Source organism: Cetorhinus maximus, chromosome 15 (genome assembly GCF_964194155.1).
Source record: "Cetorhinus maximus chromosome 15, sCetMax3.hap1.1, whole genome shotgun sequence".
In the NCBI taxonomy this organism is placed as follows: Eukaryota; Metazoa; Chordata; class Chondrichthyes; order Lamniformes; family Cetorhinidae; genus Cetorhinus; species Cetorhinus maximus.
Genome location: NC_135893.1, coordinates 6,031,151 through 6,045,685, shown reverse-complemented (window position 1 = coordinate 6,045,685; position 14,535 = coordinate 6,031,151). Strand labels below are relative to the sequence as shown.

The 14,535-nt window shown below is 40.1% G+C and overlaps 1 protein-coding gene across 2 annotated transcripts in view; it reads left to right on the top strand.

Moving 5' to 3' along the window:
* Positions 1–479: 479 nt before the first annotated feature.
* Positions 480–14,535, top strand: part of ube4b (ubiquitination factor E4B, UFD2 homolog (S. cerevisiae)) — a 78,539-nt gene continuing 64,483 nt past the window's right edge. For both annotated transcript variants that reach the window (XM_078557805.1, XM_078557804.1), the window contains exons 1-2: positions 480–561; positions 13,263–13,443. In XM_078557805.1, the coding sequence (XP_078413931.1) occupies positions 538–561; positions 13,263–13,443 (205 nt within the window). In that variant the 5' untranslated portion in view covers positions 480–537. The remainder of the gene's footprint in view (positions 562–13,262; positions 13,444–14,535) is intronic.

Below are 14,535 nucleotides of genomic sequence, written 5' to 3'. Positions count from 1 at the left end.
CTCCTGCCCCGGCTCCCCGTTTTAGCACACTTCTCGACCAATCAGAGCGCGGCCTTCGGCGGCGTCCCTGATTGGCGGACGGCCCGGGCTCCGCCACCACCCCCCCCCCCCCCTCCCTCCCCTCCCCAACCCCCCCCCCCCCCCCCCCAATTCCGCCCCTCCCCCTCCCCCCTCCCGCTCCCCCTACCCCCTTGATTGGTCGGCGCGCCGAGCGCGCGCGGCCGGCCATTGGCTGTTGTCGGCGAGTCTGCGCCGCGTCACCTGATCGATTCAAAATGGCGCCGGTGTTGTTTTGATGAATAAGAGACTTTGTGTCAAAGGCAGGGCTTTTTTTTTTAAAAAAAACAAGAGGGGCAAAGGGAATAGGCTGGAGAAAAGGAGGGCACCTTCCCTCTCTTTCCCCCCCCCCCCCCCACCCCAACCCCGGGTCAGCAGCAGCAGCGTTTATTGATGTCCGTTGAAAGAGTTTGAGACAAACTATGCACTTTTGCTGAAAGAGTAAGATTAGAAAAAAAAAAGGAAAGATATACTGAGAGGATGGAAGAACTTAGTGCTGATGAGGTGAGGAGAGACCTTGTGTTTTCAGCAATGTCCTGTTTCCCCATCTGTTTAACGTGTTGATTTGTCTTAACCGAGCGTGCTCTGTGTTCGATTTAAGCATTAAAAAAGGGACTGAACTTATTGCATTGCCCTTTTGTGGCTGAAAGCCACCAGGTATATATCATTGAGAATCAGTCGACATCTGTAGGCCATTCCTGCCTATTTTTATGCTTTAAAGGTTCGTGGAGGTCTTTTTTTTTTTACCCCCCCCCCCTCCCTCCTATTTGTACCACATCTAACCTAGAACCAGGGGAACTGCTAAAGTGAGTGCTCTTGAAACGTGGATAAAATACGGTTTTTTTTTGGAATGTGAATAACTGATTTCTCTGCATGTTATGTGCAGTTTTTCCCCCCCCCCCTCCCCCAAAAAATTTCCAATTCTAAGATACACTTCCTGAAACCCAGCGTTTTGTACACTCTGCAAACTAATGTCTTCATTTTTTTGTAGTTTTTGTTTTTTTTTTACTAATGACACTTTTTGGCTTTTAGCCTGAAGCTGTAGGCCTCCAGGTTTCTTTAAGGGAGTCGGTTGGGGAGGAGGAGGAGGAGGGGGAGGAGGAGAAACGAGCACAAAAGAGATCTTTACCAATTAGGAGTTGGGTTATATGTGAAAATGTATATAAATGATCATCTGATTTTGACAAGTGAGTCCTAATGTTCTCAGTTAAAATAATTATATCAAGTGAACAGCGCGTTGTTAATTTTCTTGCTGATTATTCTAATTTCAGTATATAGTTACTTTCAGAAAATCATCATTAGCAAATATTAAGTTGGTTTTGTTTTGCACATAGATTGGTACATTGAAAGCTTGGATTTTTATTTTTGTTTTATGAAGAAAGTGTTAATTTGTGACCGTAACAGCATGTTAACAATTGCTGTACTTGATCACAAATAGGACTAGTTTATGTCCTTGTGTTTGATCATTTATGCTGTTTTAACTGCTTTTAAATTTTATTTTGTTTTAGGTTCTTTAAGCAAAAAATAATTACTAACATTCTTTTTTGAAGTAGACAAATTGCATCCATCTCACAGTATTTGTTTCAAATCTGTAGTAAACCTTGACAAGAAGTTTTGAAATCGCTAAGTACAAGACAACTGGCTGAGAAGGATATCAGTTCAAGCAGTAGATATTGCAGTAGAACTAGTATAGTTGGTGACAAAAATCTTGCATGATCTTGAGCAACTCATTTTTGAATTATTACAGCGTTCTGTTCTGTACCTGTGCAGGATGCTGTGGTAGTTTTCCTCTTAAGCTTTCTATCTGATTCTCTTCTCTATTTATACCACGGGCTGTGAATGCTACTGTCTGATTCACGCATGTTTATCATCGCCTTCTGTTAAAGCAACACTGACTGATTTCAAAGATGTGATGTTCTCACTAAGGGAATTAGGTTAAACTTAAGTAATTTACCTCTCCTGTTTATATCACTTACCAGCAATCCTATTGTCCCATTCAGTATTCTGTTCCTCACTTGGAATAGAAAGCTCTTTGACCTGCTATTACACACTTTTGAGTTTTATTGCAGTCCTGTTCAGCTTTACTCATCACTATAATGCATCAAATTCACTGAAGAAAAATATCATAACACTCACTGTAGGTGAAATTATTCCATAACTTAATGACACAGGTCTCACAGATTTAATGGCGATTCTATTTATTTGCCATCTTAAACTTATTGAGGTATGAGTAACCTTGTATTTCTCAACCTCTTGCTTCCAATTATTTACAGTATAAATTATTTACTTGCTTTGCATTTTAGCATATTTGCTAAATTTATTTTAAGATTCAAGTATTCTTTTTCTCCTCCTATTTGAGTTGTTCATCCCATCCCATCCCATCCCATCCCAGATTTGCTGCCCACAATGGATTTATAGTTTTGGCTATTGTTGATCAAGGAAGCCCTTCCTACTATTCAGTCTCCATTGAGCAGCAAATGATCTTACAGCCTGGTTGGCTGAACTAATTTGGCTGTGACTCTTGCCTCAAGTGGCAACATCACTTCAGAAATGCTGATGACTTAACCTGTGTAAAAGGGAAAAAAAATAAGTTTTTTTGTGGCTTCTCGTACTTCAGTTATTTGTAAGTTTTCTGCTTGGGTCACAGTGTACTGCAGTTGATTATAGTCCCATAGGAAAAGATTGAAAAATGCAACTTCCATCAAAACTCTCATTCATTGGGAAAGTAACTTGCTCAAATTTTTACTGCATGCTGATGCTGTATTGGCAGTTACTGATTGAATTGTCTTTGATTAGTTCTCATTTCATCCAACTACTCAATTGACTAAATATGAACCAATCGGTTAAGTTACTTTACATTAGATGCAACATTGTTAATTACATAGAGTTGATCTTTGGAGCATTTTAGTCAGCAACATATAGGAATGGTTTAAGTTAGCAACCTAAACCTACCATCTGCAATTAGTAAAATTGTAGATATACAAGAAATATATGCACACGGCTCCTCCTCCTGCAGGTACTATGCCCTAAGAGGGCGTTGGTGATCATGGATTTCCATTGGATTAGTCCATGATTATGCTTGGCAAAGTACTGCAGTGAATTGCCATTGTCTTCTGCAGTATGGCTGATCAGGAAACTCTCCCACTCTTACTGTCTGCCATCAGGTGTATTGGAAGGATTTACAGGCTGATAACCAACCTGTCCATGGCTATCAAGTCCTGAAGTGGAATTTGAAGCCAGAGCTTCTGGCCCAGAAGTAGGGACACTACCCACTGCACCACAAGACTTCCACACACAGTCAGGACAATCTAACTTGTACTTTCTGTAACCTTGTCTTTTTCCCAGTTTATAAAATGTTTCACTTGACTGGAATGCTCTATGCTAATGTGCTATGAATCCACTTCCACCAGCATTTCAGGTAGTGCATTTTAGATCCCCCTGGATTTTTTAGCAAATTACCTTCAATCTTTGTCCACTGTTCCCTGACCACCTTGCTAGTGGAATTGGTTTGTCTGACAAAATCCCATATAATTTTGAAAATATCTATTATATCCCTCCTTAGCCTTCTTTGCCCTAAGAACAATTCCAGCTTTTCCTCTCACTCCACGTAACTGAATTCCCTCATCCCTATTATTATTCTGATAAATCTCTGCACTGCATCAAGGGTTTGACATCGTGTGGTGTTAAGAATTAGGTTCATACTCTGGCTGAAGTCTCTATAGTGATTTGTAAAGGTTTACCTCACTTCCTTGCTTTTGTACCCTGTCCCTATTTATAAAGGCAAGGCTCCCATATGCTTTTTTTGACAGCATTACCATTTGTCCTCCTGCCTTCAAAGATTTGTGTATGTGAACCCCTAGGCATCTTTGTTCCTGCATTCCCTTTAAAATCGCACCATTTAGTTTATACAGCGTCTCATTTTTCCTGCCAAAAGTGCTTCCCTTCGCACTATCTGCATTAAATTTCATCTACTGTGCCTGTTCATTTCACCAGTCTGTGTCTTCCAGAAGCCTAGTGATGTCCTCACTGTTTTATATTTCTAAACTTTGTCATCTGTAAACTGTGAAATTATACCCTCTTTATCCATTAGATTGGAAAGATTCAAATACAGTGTGAATGAAGTCTCACAAGAAATGCGGAGGGGAAAAAAATCAGCAAATTGGCTTTGGCGTATGTTCAAGGAACAGTTATGCTGTTTTCTGGTTACCACTGATAAACGGGAAAGTAACGATTATCTTTATGCGTGTGGAATAGCCTGGATGTTTTTAATACCTTCAGTTTTTTAATTTCTCAATTCTGAACCGGCATGGAGTTTTCTTTTTTACTTTTACTTTGAATAGTGAGATTTTACTCATGGATGCCTTAGCTTCTTACTGGTTTAATCGGCGGGGCTAGACAATAACTTTACATTTATATCGTGCTTTTAACTTAGTAAGAAGCCTCAAATACCCTCCTTGAAGGTGTTTGTAGATATAGTTTTACTGGTGCTGATCGCTTTTCACTTCTGTGCCCAGATGTCCATCCTTTGTGGTTGTCTAGATGGAGAGTTTTTGTAGGGGATTTACCTACAAAGGTCATAACAGGTGGACCCAGTCCTGCTGTTACTTGATGTTTACATGTGCATACTTTCCCTCCGAGTGGCCGGGGAGCAGTGGGCACTGGATGGCAATCGGGAGCAGAAACCCCGGCTGTTTTAAGCTCTCACTGAGACCAATTACAGTGGCCCTGCTGCCATTCTAATGTCCACTAGCTCAGTGTAGACAGACTTTGTAGCTCTGTCCCACACTGGATATTGTGTGTATCAACTGAGCTTTTGGAGCGCTGCTTTTGTTTTATAAAAATGTAAAGTATGCATCTTTCTTAAAGTGTTTTTTATTTAAAGTTTAAAAAATATGAAACAAATCCATACGTACAATGACCAATAAAAGGGCTATTACTTCAAAAGAACTGAGATATGGAAAATCTTGCATTAAATATCGTAAAAATATAGTTAAAAAGTATGTTGTAAGGGGTTCCTCTAATAGCTTTTACTAGATAAATGAGCCACTAAGCAGCTGTGAGCCATATAAACCCAGAAGGTACCAAATTGAATTTGTGGGCTGTGTTGCATAAGTTGACCTTGTACAGTGTAGCAATGGGACTTTGCAGTTAGATCAGTGCTGCTGGGCTAGGGAGATGTGATTGGGCATGGTTCCCATTGCTGATCATTTGAAGCATCAACTGGAAAGTGTTTTTGTGGATATTGGGCAATGATAGGACTGAATATTCATGTGATGCCTGTTTTAGATATACAGTCTGCAGCATTTTTTTTCCTGGGCTTCCACATGCTAAGGAGACTTGGGCAACCTACTGGAGGACTTCAGCTGTCAAATGGGACAGCACCTTCGGGAGAAAGAGAGGAAATGTTGTGTGAATGAACTGGTGCAGTGCCTTACAACACTGCACTTTACATTAATGATCAGGACGTGTTTAACCAATTTGATCTTAGGTTCTTACATCCATTTTCCCTCCCTCCCTCCTCCTCCGCCTCTTTCCCCACCCACCCCCCAAAAACCACAGCAGGCTCAAAGTCATTCTGAGCTGATGTTGAGACTGTGGCTTTTACCAGAGATTTTATTATTGGATGACATAATGGGTTGCAGCTTGAGGCAACTGTAATGAGGGCAGAAGCTGCGCAAAATTGACTGTGGCCATTGCTGAGAGTGTAAAGGCTTCTCACAGTTTAAGGTATCCTCTAGTAACTCTGAGCAAGTGATTTTAAATTTGCATTTAAACTTCTGTGTATAAGGGATATAAGAAAGTAGTTGCCTTCCCCTAAAGGCTCTGCGTTCATCTAGTGGCTAGACCAGCAAGATTACAGGTTAGATTACTGGTTTATGTTGAGTTAGCTGATCTAAGCTGACTGACGGTTGGCTGTGTAATTTATCCAGTTAGGAAGACAGAATCATCCTGGCTTCCAGTAGCTGATAGCTATCTATTGAGCCCTGATGGAGGTGCATGTACGTGGCCTTTGGGTGAGACTAGAATCAGGTTTGGTTGCTATGGCCTCTGCAGTTGAGTCATACACCAATACTCTTAGTCAAGATTCACCAAGTGAGATGTGAAAAGATGACCACCTATGGAATTGTTCCTCATCACAGGAGAAAGGTTATAGGTGCATGGGTGTAGTTAAGGAATATTAGTCAGTTTTTCTCAGTAACTTTCTCTCCTGGCCGTCTTAACATTGACTGGTGCTCTGTGACAAGATCTCAGTACCATTCCATCTTCATCTGGTTGCAGTAACCAATTTGCTGTTTGCCTTTTTAGGTGGAGAGTTAACCATTTAGTTGCTGTGGTTTTTCAGCCATGGCTGGAGGATTGGGGGAGGGGGAAGAATATCAGAAGGATCTGCTGTCACACCACACAAGCTTGTCTGTTAGCAGAATAACTAAGGTTGATGGTGATTGTGGTTCTAATGGAAAAGGGTATTGTGCAGTGGGGATGTAGAGAAAGGAAGACAATTACAAAACTGAACCTGAAACAAATTCTATTTTGTTTGTGCTTGTGGAAAATCAAACACGTGATGTTTGAATAGTTGCATGTATAACAATACTTTCATGTAGTTTTGTGCATTTTTATTTATAGGGGCAAGGGAAATAATTTCTTCTGTATATGGGAAATTTAATTTCAGGTTAACCTTATTTTGCCTTAAGTGAATATTTGTATTGGAAAATATTTGTATATTTTTAAAAATTCACTGTGAGTCCTTCCCTCAAAAACAGAACATTAGAGAAAAAAAAATCTTGTGCAATCTGAAGTGATGTATTTAGCCCTTACTTTCTCTTCCAGAACATCTGAACTGCATCCATCAAAGTAATGGCAGCAATCAATCGAGCAAGTTCATTTTAAACAAAACTCTACAAATGCATTTTTTTTCACAGAAAAGTAACTTTAAATATGTAATGTTATGAAACTTAATCAACTCTGCTAAATTTCTTTCTATTGGAATTATAGAGTGGCATCTTTCTGTGTTGTAACCATTTGACCCATTGGGTCCATGTTAACTTCCAAAGAGCAATTTAGTAGTCACACTTTCCTACCCTTTTTTACGAAGCCTTGCAAATTTTTTCCCTCCAGGTGCTTATTCAATTCCCTTTTGAAAGCCACGATTGAATCTACCTCCACCACCCTTTCAGGCAGTGCTTTCGAGGTCGTAACCACTCACTGTCTAAAAATGGTTTTCCTCATGTTGTTTTTGGTTCTTTTGTCAATCACTGCAAATCTGCCCTCTGGTCCTTGACCCTTCTGCCAACAGGAACAGTTTCTATCTATTCAGTCCAGAACCTTTGATTTTTTGAATGCTTCTTTCAAATCTCCTCTGAACCTTCTCTTCCATAAGCAGAACAACATCAGCTTCTCCAATCTAACCACCTAACTGATGTCCCTCATCCCTGGAACCATTCTTGTAAATCTTTTCTACACCCTTTCTAATGCCTTCCATCCTTCCTAAAGTGTGATGCCCAGAATTGTTGCTGATATCTATAAATATTAATCACTTGTGTCTAAAAAAAGAGATTTTAATGCAGGGAGCTGTTTAGAGACGAATGCTAAAGAAAAGTGATACAGTACAGCTGAAGAGGATTGGGATCTAGCCACACTGAACGTTTATGGTGCAGATCCTCAGAATTTTAGCTATGCCTTGAGTACTAGTTGACCTCCCGTGGTGAGCTTGTGTACACGTTTTAAAATAACACAACGCTGCATGAATACAATTTTTTGTTTTCGTTGCAGTAGGATGAAAAGGGAATAGAAATTTCAGATGAATCTTCTGAAGAAATGTACTGGGGTTTAACAAGACAGTGGCAGCTGTTAATTGCATTGGCAGTCTTCCAGCAGTGATTTTCAGTTTTGGACCCTACCGATTTTGTCAGTTTTAAGTCGGGTTTACTTCTTTGTCGTGTGCAGCCGTGTTATTTATTGCAAATGTCAAAAATGTATTGTACTACTCTGTATCTGCCAGTGTAGCCTGTTTGAATGTTATAGGGCATGGCGTCGCCTTTAAGCTTTGATGTAGTGATTACAGATTACTGGGTATTTGCTACTGAAAGCTTGAGAACTAATTGTTAGACCCAGCAACAGCTTTGATAATCTCTCACTTTGAGTAGATGCTAAATTTATAATAAACTGAATCTTGAATACTGATGTCTAAAAATAGTTGATTCCTTTTTATAAAGTAACTTGCTGACTTTTGCCTTGCCCCTCTGCTGTTGAATTATGTGAAGCAGTCATTGTTCTTTCCCCAATATATTTTGAATTTCAATCTTACACTATATTTGTGACTTGTGCATCTTTAAGAGGCTGGTTTTATGATCACAAATATTAGACACTGAGCAAATGAGTTAATTATACTGTGCGATGAAATTGACACGGATTTTTAAAATATTCCTTGTAGATCAAAATATGTTGGCCTTTTATTTTAACCCTCAGCAACACCCCCCCGCCCCCCCCTTTGCCCCCAGGATGGGGCCTGCTTAAAGTGCAAAAGTTATAGGCTGATGTTGCCCAACGTGGTGTTAATGGCAAGCTGGGGGAATCCCACACTGTCTGCTTCCTGCCAGCAGAAACATGGGGGAGGAGCCAACTGCCCGGAAGAGGCAAAGATAAATATCAAAAAATATTTTTCTCTTTGAACTCTTTGTGGTATGAGAGCAGGAGAGCTCACCCCCACTCTTCACAGAGTTCCAGGCAAGTAGGGTTCCTTAAAGGGAACATGTTCCAGAACCTATGCTTCAAATTTGATTGTTCATGAAAAAGTTCTAATGCTTTTGACTGTGAGGGAATTCAATCATCTTGCTTTTCATAACTGCTGTACTTCTGAGGCTGCTTCACCAGGATCACCACTGCCATCTACCACCATGTCACAAAGAAAGTGAAACACCTCACTGAGAGGAATCCAGCACTAACACTTGAGACCAGGATTTGAATTGGCCCCATCTCCGCAATGGAAGAGCAGTATTCCTGAACCAGGATTAAACTAAAGAGGAAACATCTAAAATATTAATGTTTGAAATATTGAGCACATCACTTTAGTGACCGGCATAACCAGATATTAAAACTGTTGAGAAATGGAGCAAATGCTGTTTTTGACATCTGTGTACCTTCCTACCAGCCCAGTTATTTTTCAGTTGGGAGCAATGAGTATTTAGGACACAGCACTGACGTGTTTGCTGAAATTTCACTGTTACTGTTTAGTTCTGATTCTCATGACTTCAATTATACTGAAAGATGTTGTGGTAAAGATATTCTTAACCCTGTTTTATGTGATGCGCATTTTATTTTTATATACAGTGCTCATCTTGCATGATTGAAATTGCAGAAGACTTTTCAGCCCATTGTGTCTGTACTGATGCTACCTCTTTATGGTTTCATTATCTTTTGCATAATGATGGGTTCAGAACCACATGGACTATTCCATTTGTGGACTAACCAATAATTTGTGCAATTTTAACTTGTGTCAATGCCACTTCTCTGGTTATATCCTCCTCTTTGCTTGTTCACTGTTTGCAATGCCCGTAATTTGGTATCAGGAGCAAGCTTTGATATTCCTGGTCCCTGAGATGAGGGGGTTGTCCTATGATGAGAGGCTGAGTAAATTGGGCTTTTATTCTCTGGAGTTTAGAAGAATGAGAGGCAATCTCATTGAAACATACAAGATTCTGAAGGGGTTTGATAGGGTGGACACTGAGAGATCATTTCCGCTGGTCATGGAATTTGAAACACTCAGGATAAGGGGCCGATCATTTAGAACTGAGATGAGGAGAAATTGATTCACTCAAAGCATTCTCTACCCAAGAGGGTTGTGGATGCTCCATCATTCAATATATTTAAGGCTGGGATAGACAGATTTTTGGTGTGTCAGGGAATCCAAGGATATGGAGAGCGGGCAGGGAAGTGGAGTTGAAACCTAAGATCAGCCAAGATCATATTGAATGATGGAGCAGGCTCAGTGGTCCATGTGGTGTACTCCTGAACCTATTTCTTGTGATCTTTCTGTGCCTGTTTCCAAATAATTTATGATAAATGGAAAGCAAAATAAGTCCTAACATGACTTCCTGAGGCACACTATTATCTACATCTTGCCAGCCCAAATGTGAATATTTCTCTGCTGGTATGTGCCCCAACCAATGATTTATTTTTGGCTTGGTCCCCTTTTATCCTACAGGAATTGGCTAATTTCCAATCTATTTTCAGTGTGTTTCCCTACCTTCAGGTCATTTACTTGAATTTCATTATCCAGAAGTAAACTCAGCACTGTATCCTCCAAACTGACCATGCAACATACTGAATAAGAAAACAGCCCTGGATGCATTCTAAGAACCTGTCTTCAATTAGTCACTAACTTTGTTATTGGACAACCTGCCTTAGATAATTAGATTGTTACTACTGCAAGCACAATTTGCCTACAAATCTTATTCTTGATTTCTTTGCCATTATTTTGCAGTCTCAAATGTACTCCCTTTTTTTTTTAATATTCATTCATGGGATGAGAGTTCCTGGCTAGGCCAGCATTTATTGCCGATTCCCAATTGCCCTTGAGAAGATGGTGGTGAGCTGCCTTCTTGAACCGCTGCAATCCATGTGGTGAAGGTATACCCACAGTGTTGTTAGGGAGGGAGCTCCAGGATTTTGACCCAGCGACAGTGTGTGATTGTGTATATACACAAATATAGCAAAAATATTCTTATTTTTCATTAGGACATCACCAAAACAAAATATCTGGTCATTACCACATGGCTATTTATGGGACCTTGCTATATACAAAATGGCACTTCTATTTCTTACATTACACTTGGCCACACTTCAAAAACACTTCATTGACTATAAAGTGTTTTGGGGAGGTTCTAATAAGTGCCATATAAATGGAAGTCTTTCTTCATAAACCATTCCTCCATTTTAAAGTATCTAGCTCCCAGTGTTCTATTTCTAAATCTTTGTCCATTTCACATTTTGATCATTGCAATTCTGATCCATTTTATATTCCTCGATTTGTTTCTTTTTTTGCTATTCTTTCCTTCAATAACCTTTTCTTTAGCTCCTTTCCTATTTACCCTATTTGCACTAAGTTATGCCCCTCAGCTTTATGCATCATTTTTAGGGAATGTTGAAATGGAAGAAGTTGCATAATATTTTTGATCATGTTTAAACACATCTAAACCACTGCTACGAGGTTCCACAATGTAGAAATTACACTGTCCACAAACAGTGGCATCCCACAGCTTAAAAGGCTGAATTTTTAATTGATAATTTAACATTTTAGAAAATGTTACTTTGGGGCTACAAATTTTACAAAGCAGCTTGTGAAAAGATATATTTTAGTGCTGTTTTCTATTGCGATCAATAGGAAATGGAACAGAGGTGAGTTTGCATCAATCATGTCGTGAGTAGATAGGTCATGGTAGATTAAGTTTAGTTGGCCAATGTAGAACAAGAAATGGAATACTGCCTTTTGGAAATTAGATGCAAGAAAGTAATTTTACACCGCAAAAATCTTAATGAGTAGAGGCAAGCTTGAGTAGTGTATAACATCGTTTGCATGCTGAGATTAAATTAAAGCCTTGAAATTGTTTTTTATGCTCTATATTAGCTTTGTGAACATTTTTATTCTGCACTTTGAGCTGACCATAACTGCGAAACATTGAGATTGAAGCCATTGTCCTTGGCCAGTGCCAAAAAATCCCTTTCTGAGCCATCAACTCCTTCCCTCTTCCTGACCATTGCCTGAGGCTCAACCAAACCACTCGCCATAGAGGTACCCATTTGGACCCTTAGCTGAGTTCCAACCCTGTATCCTCACCAAGAGCATCAACTTCCACTTCTGTAAGATTGTCTGCTTCAGATCATCTGCTGGTGAAATCCTCATACCTTTACAATCAATAGACTCAACCATCCTAATATTCTCTTTGGCAGTCTCTCACTGTTCACCCTCCATAATCTTGAGCTCATTCAAAACTCTGTTGCCCATGTCCTAACGTGCACCAAGTCCAGTTCATCCATCACCTCTGTGATCCCTGACCTGCATTGGCTTCTGGTCTGGCTATATCTCCATTTTGAAATTCTCCTTTTAATCTTTTTAAATTTATTTTTATATCTTATTTACTTATTTTTATTCATTTATTCATTGTTTGATCTCCTTTTTCATACCTTTCTCTATCCTTTTTCTCCAACCGCTGCCCCCCTCCCCCCACCCCCAAAAGACCATCTGTTGCTTGTTCCATGTTGTCCTTTCACAGGTTGCTGACCCTTGTTCTGCTATTCACACATATCTGCTTTCTTACCTTTATGCCACCATCAGCACCTTCATTAGCCCTTACCACTCCCATTAACACTAACTTTGCCTTGTGTCCATGACATCTTTGTCAATCTCTCCTTAGCCCCCACCTACCGCTGACCTATCTTGCTTCACCTGCTCCATCCCCCTTAAGCATTATAAATTTCCTCGCATTTCTACTCTTTAACTCTGAGGAAGAGTCATATGGACTCAAAACATTAACTCTGTTTCTTTCTCCACAGATGCTGTGAGACCTGCTGAGTTTTTTCAGCATTTTCTGTTTTTATTTGAAATTCTCACCCCTGTGAGAATCTGTGTTAAGGTCTCACTACTCCCTATCTTTGTAACCTCCTCCAGCCTGACCAGCTTCTCAGATCTCTGCACTCATCCAATTCTGGCTTTTTCAGCATTTCCAATTTTCATCGCTCCAACATTGGTGGCCATGCTTCCAGCTGCTGAGGCCCTTAGCTCTGGAATACCTTCTCTAAAACCCCTCTGGTTTCTTCTCTCTCTTCCTTTAGCGTGCTCCTCAAAACTTCATTCTTTGACCAAGCTTTTGGTCATATGCCCTAATATCTCCTTTTTTGTCTTGGTGTCAAAGGAACCATATACCAGAAGTAGTAGTTGTTGTATTATGAATGTTAATTGTTTGCTCGGTGCTTTTAATGCATGGTGAAATTCATGGAAGGGGATTTATTATCCAAGATGTCGTTAATACAGTTTTAACAAATAATCGGCAGTTGATTGCTTGGAACTTTTCTGACATCTGTACTGTATTTGTGGGCATAACTTGTTTTGGTAATCAGGCTGAACACTTGGCAAGCTCTGTAGTATTTCAAAGCTGGTGGATGGGCCGGTGTCACTTTGAGCAGTAACACTTTCTCCTTTCTGAATACAGATTCGTAGAAGACGCCTTGCACGGCTTGCTGGTGGACTGACTTCACAACCCACCACTCCACTTACCTCCCCACAGCGAGAAAACCCACCTGGAGTATCTGCAGCGACGCCTGGCATATCTCAAAATATGGCCCTAAGTGTACAGAGCATGACTCCTGCCACATCTCCTATTGGAGCAACAGGTATGGGAGAGTGAGATAGCTGCAACTGATTGAGCTAAATTGCTAGCAGTCTCACATTCGGCTTGCTGGGTTTTATCTTGATGTTAATTAGTTAAAAGCAACACATGAAGTTTTTGAAGTTTTTTTTTCTTTTACTTCACAGTTGTAAGCAGGTTTACTGTAGTCAAGTATAGATTTTGTGGTCAAATTGTAAGCTTTCCCATCTGCTGATCCAAATTGATTCAGGAGCTATGCCTAAAAACAATGCCATTCCTTTTTGGTAATGTTTTTGCATTATAGTGTGTTTATAGGGGAAGCTAGGACATTTCAAAAATCGAATATAGAAAACCTGTAGTGAACTGATTTTAAAAGTAATGGCACTTGTATATACGCAGGAAGGTTTGCCTTTGCATCAGATGCTTCTTTTTAAATATTGTTTCTGTTTTCTGACAATATCTACTTTGTGTCACCCATTCTTTCATTATTTGCTTTTTCATTCAACTAGTTCTCTCCCTTTAGAGTGATATCTGTACAAACAAGCACTTATTAACAGTCCCAAATAACTTGCACTGTAAATTATACATGTGGCACTCTGAGGCCACAGACAAGCGCAAATTCCAAACTATGGAAAACAATCCATGTAGCAAACATTTTTTTAAACAAAGAACAATATTGCATTTATATAGCACTTTTTGCCACTACCAAAGCACTTTACAGCCAAACTTTACTTTCCAACTTTAAATATGGGACATGGCATGACAGTGCAATTTGAATTTTTTAAGATACACACTGTTTCTGAATCTGACAATCATACTAACAGCTGGAGGCTACTGGAGGAGTTGAATCCCCTCCGCCCCCTGCAGCACTATCTCTGCAAGCATCCCGAGTTTGTATCTTCCTCTGCGCACTCCCCTGCCCTCCACCCCACCCCACAGTCGCTGATGCTGCTGTTACCAGTGTTTGAATCCACCCTCCACCCCATCTCTTCTCTCAGCTGCTGTCCCTGCTGATAGCAGTGTTCGAATCCCCCCCCTGCAGCTGTTGTCACAAAGTGCAGTGACTATTTTGAAAACAGGAGCACATGCAAAAAAAAAGGCATTGTCATAAGCTGTC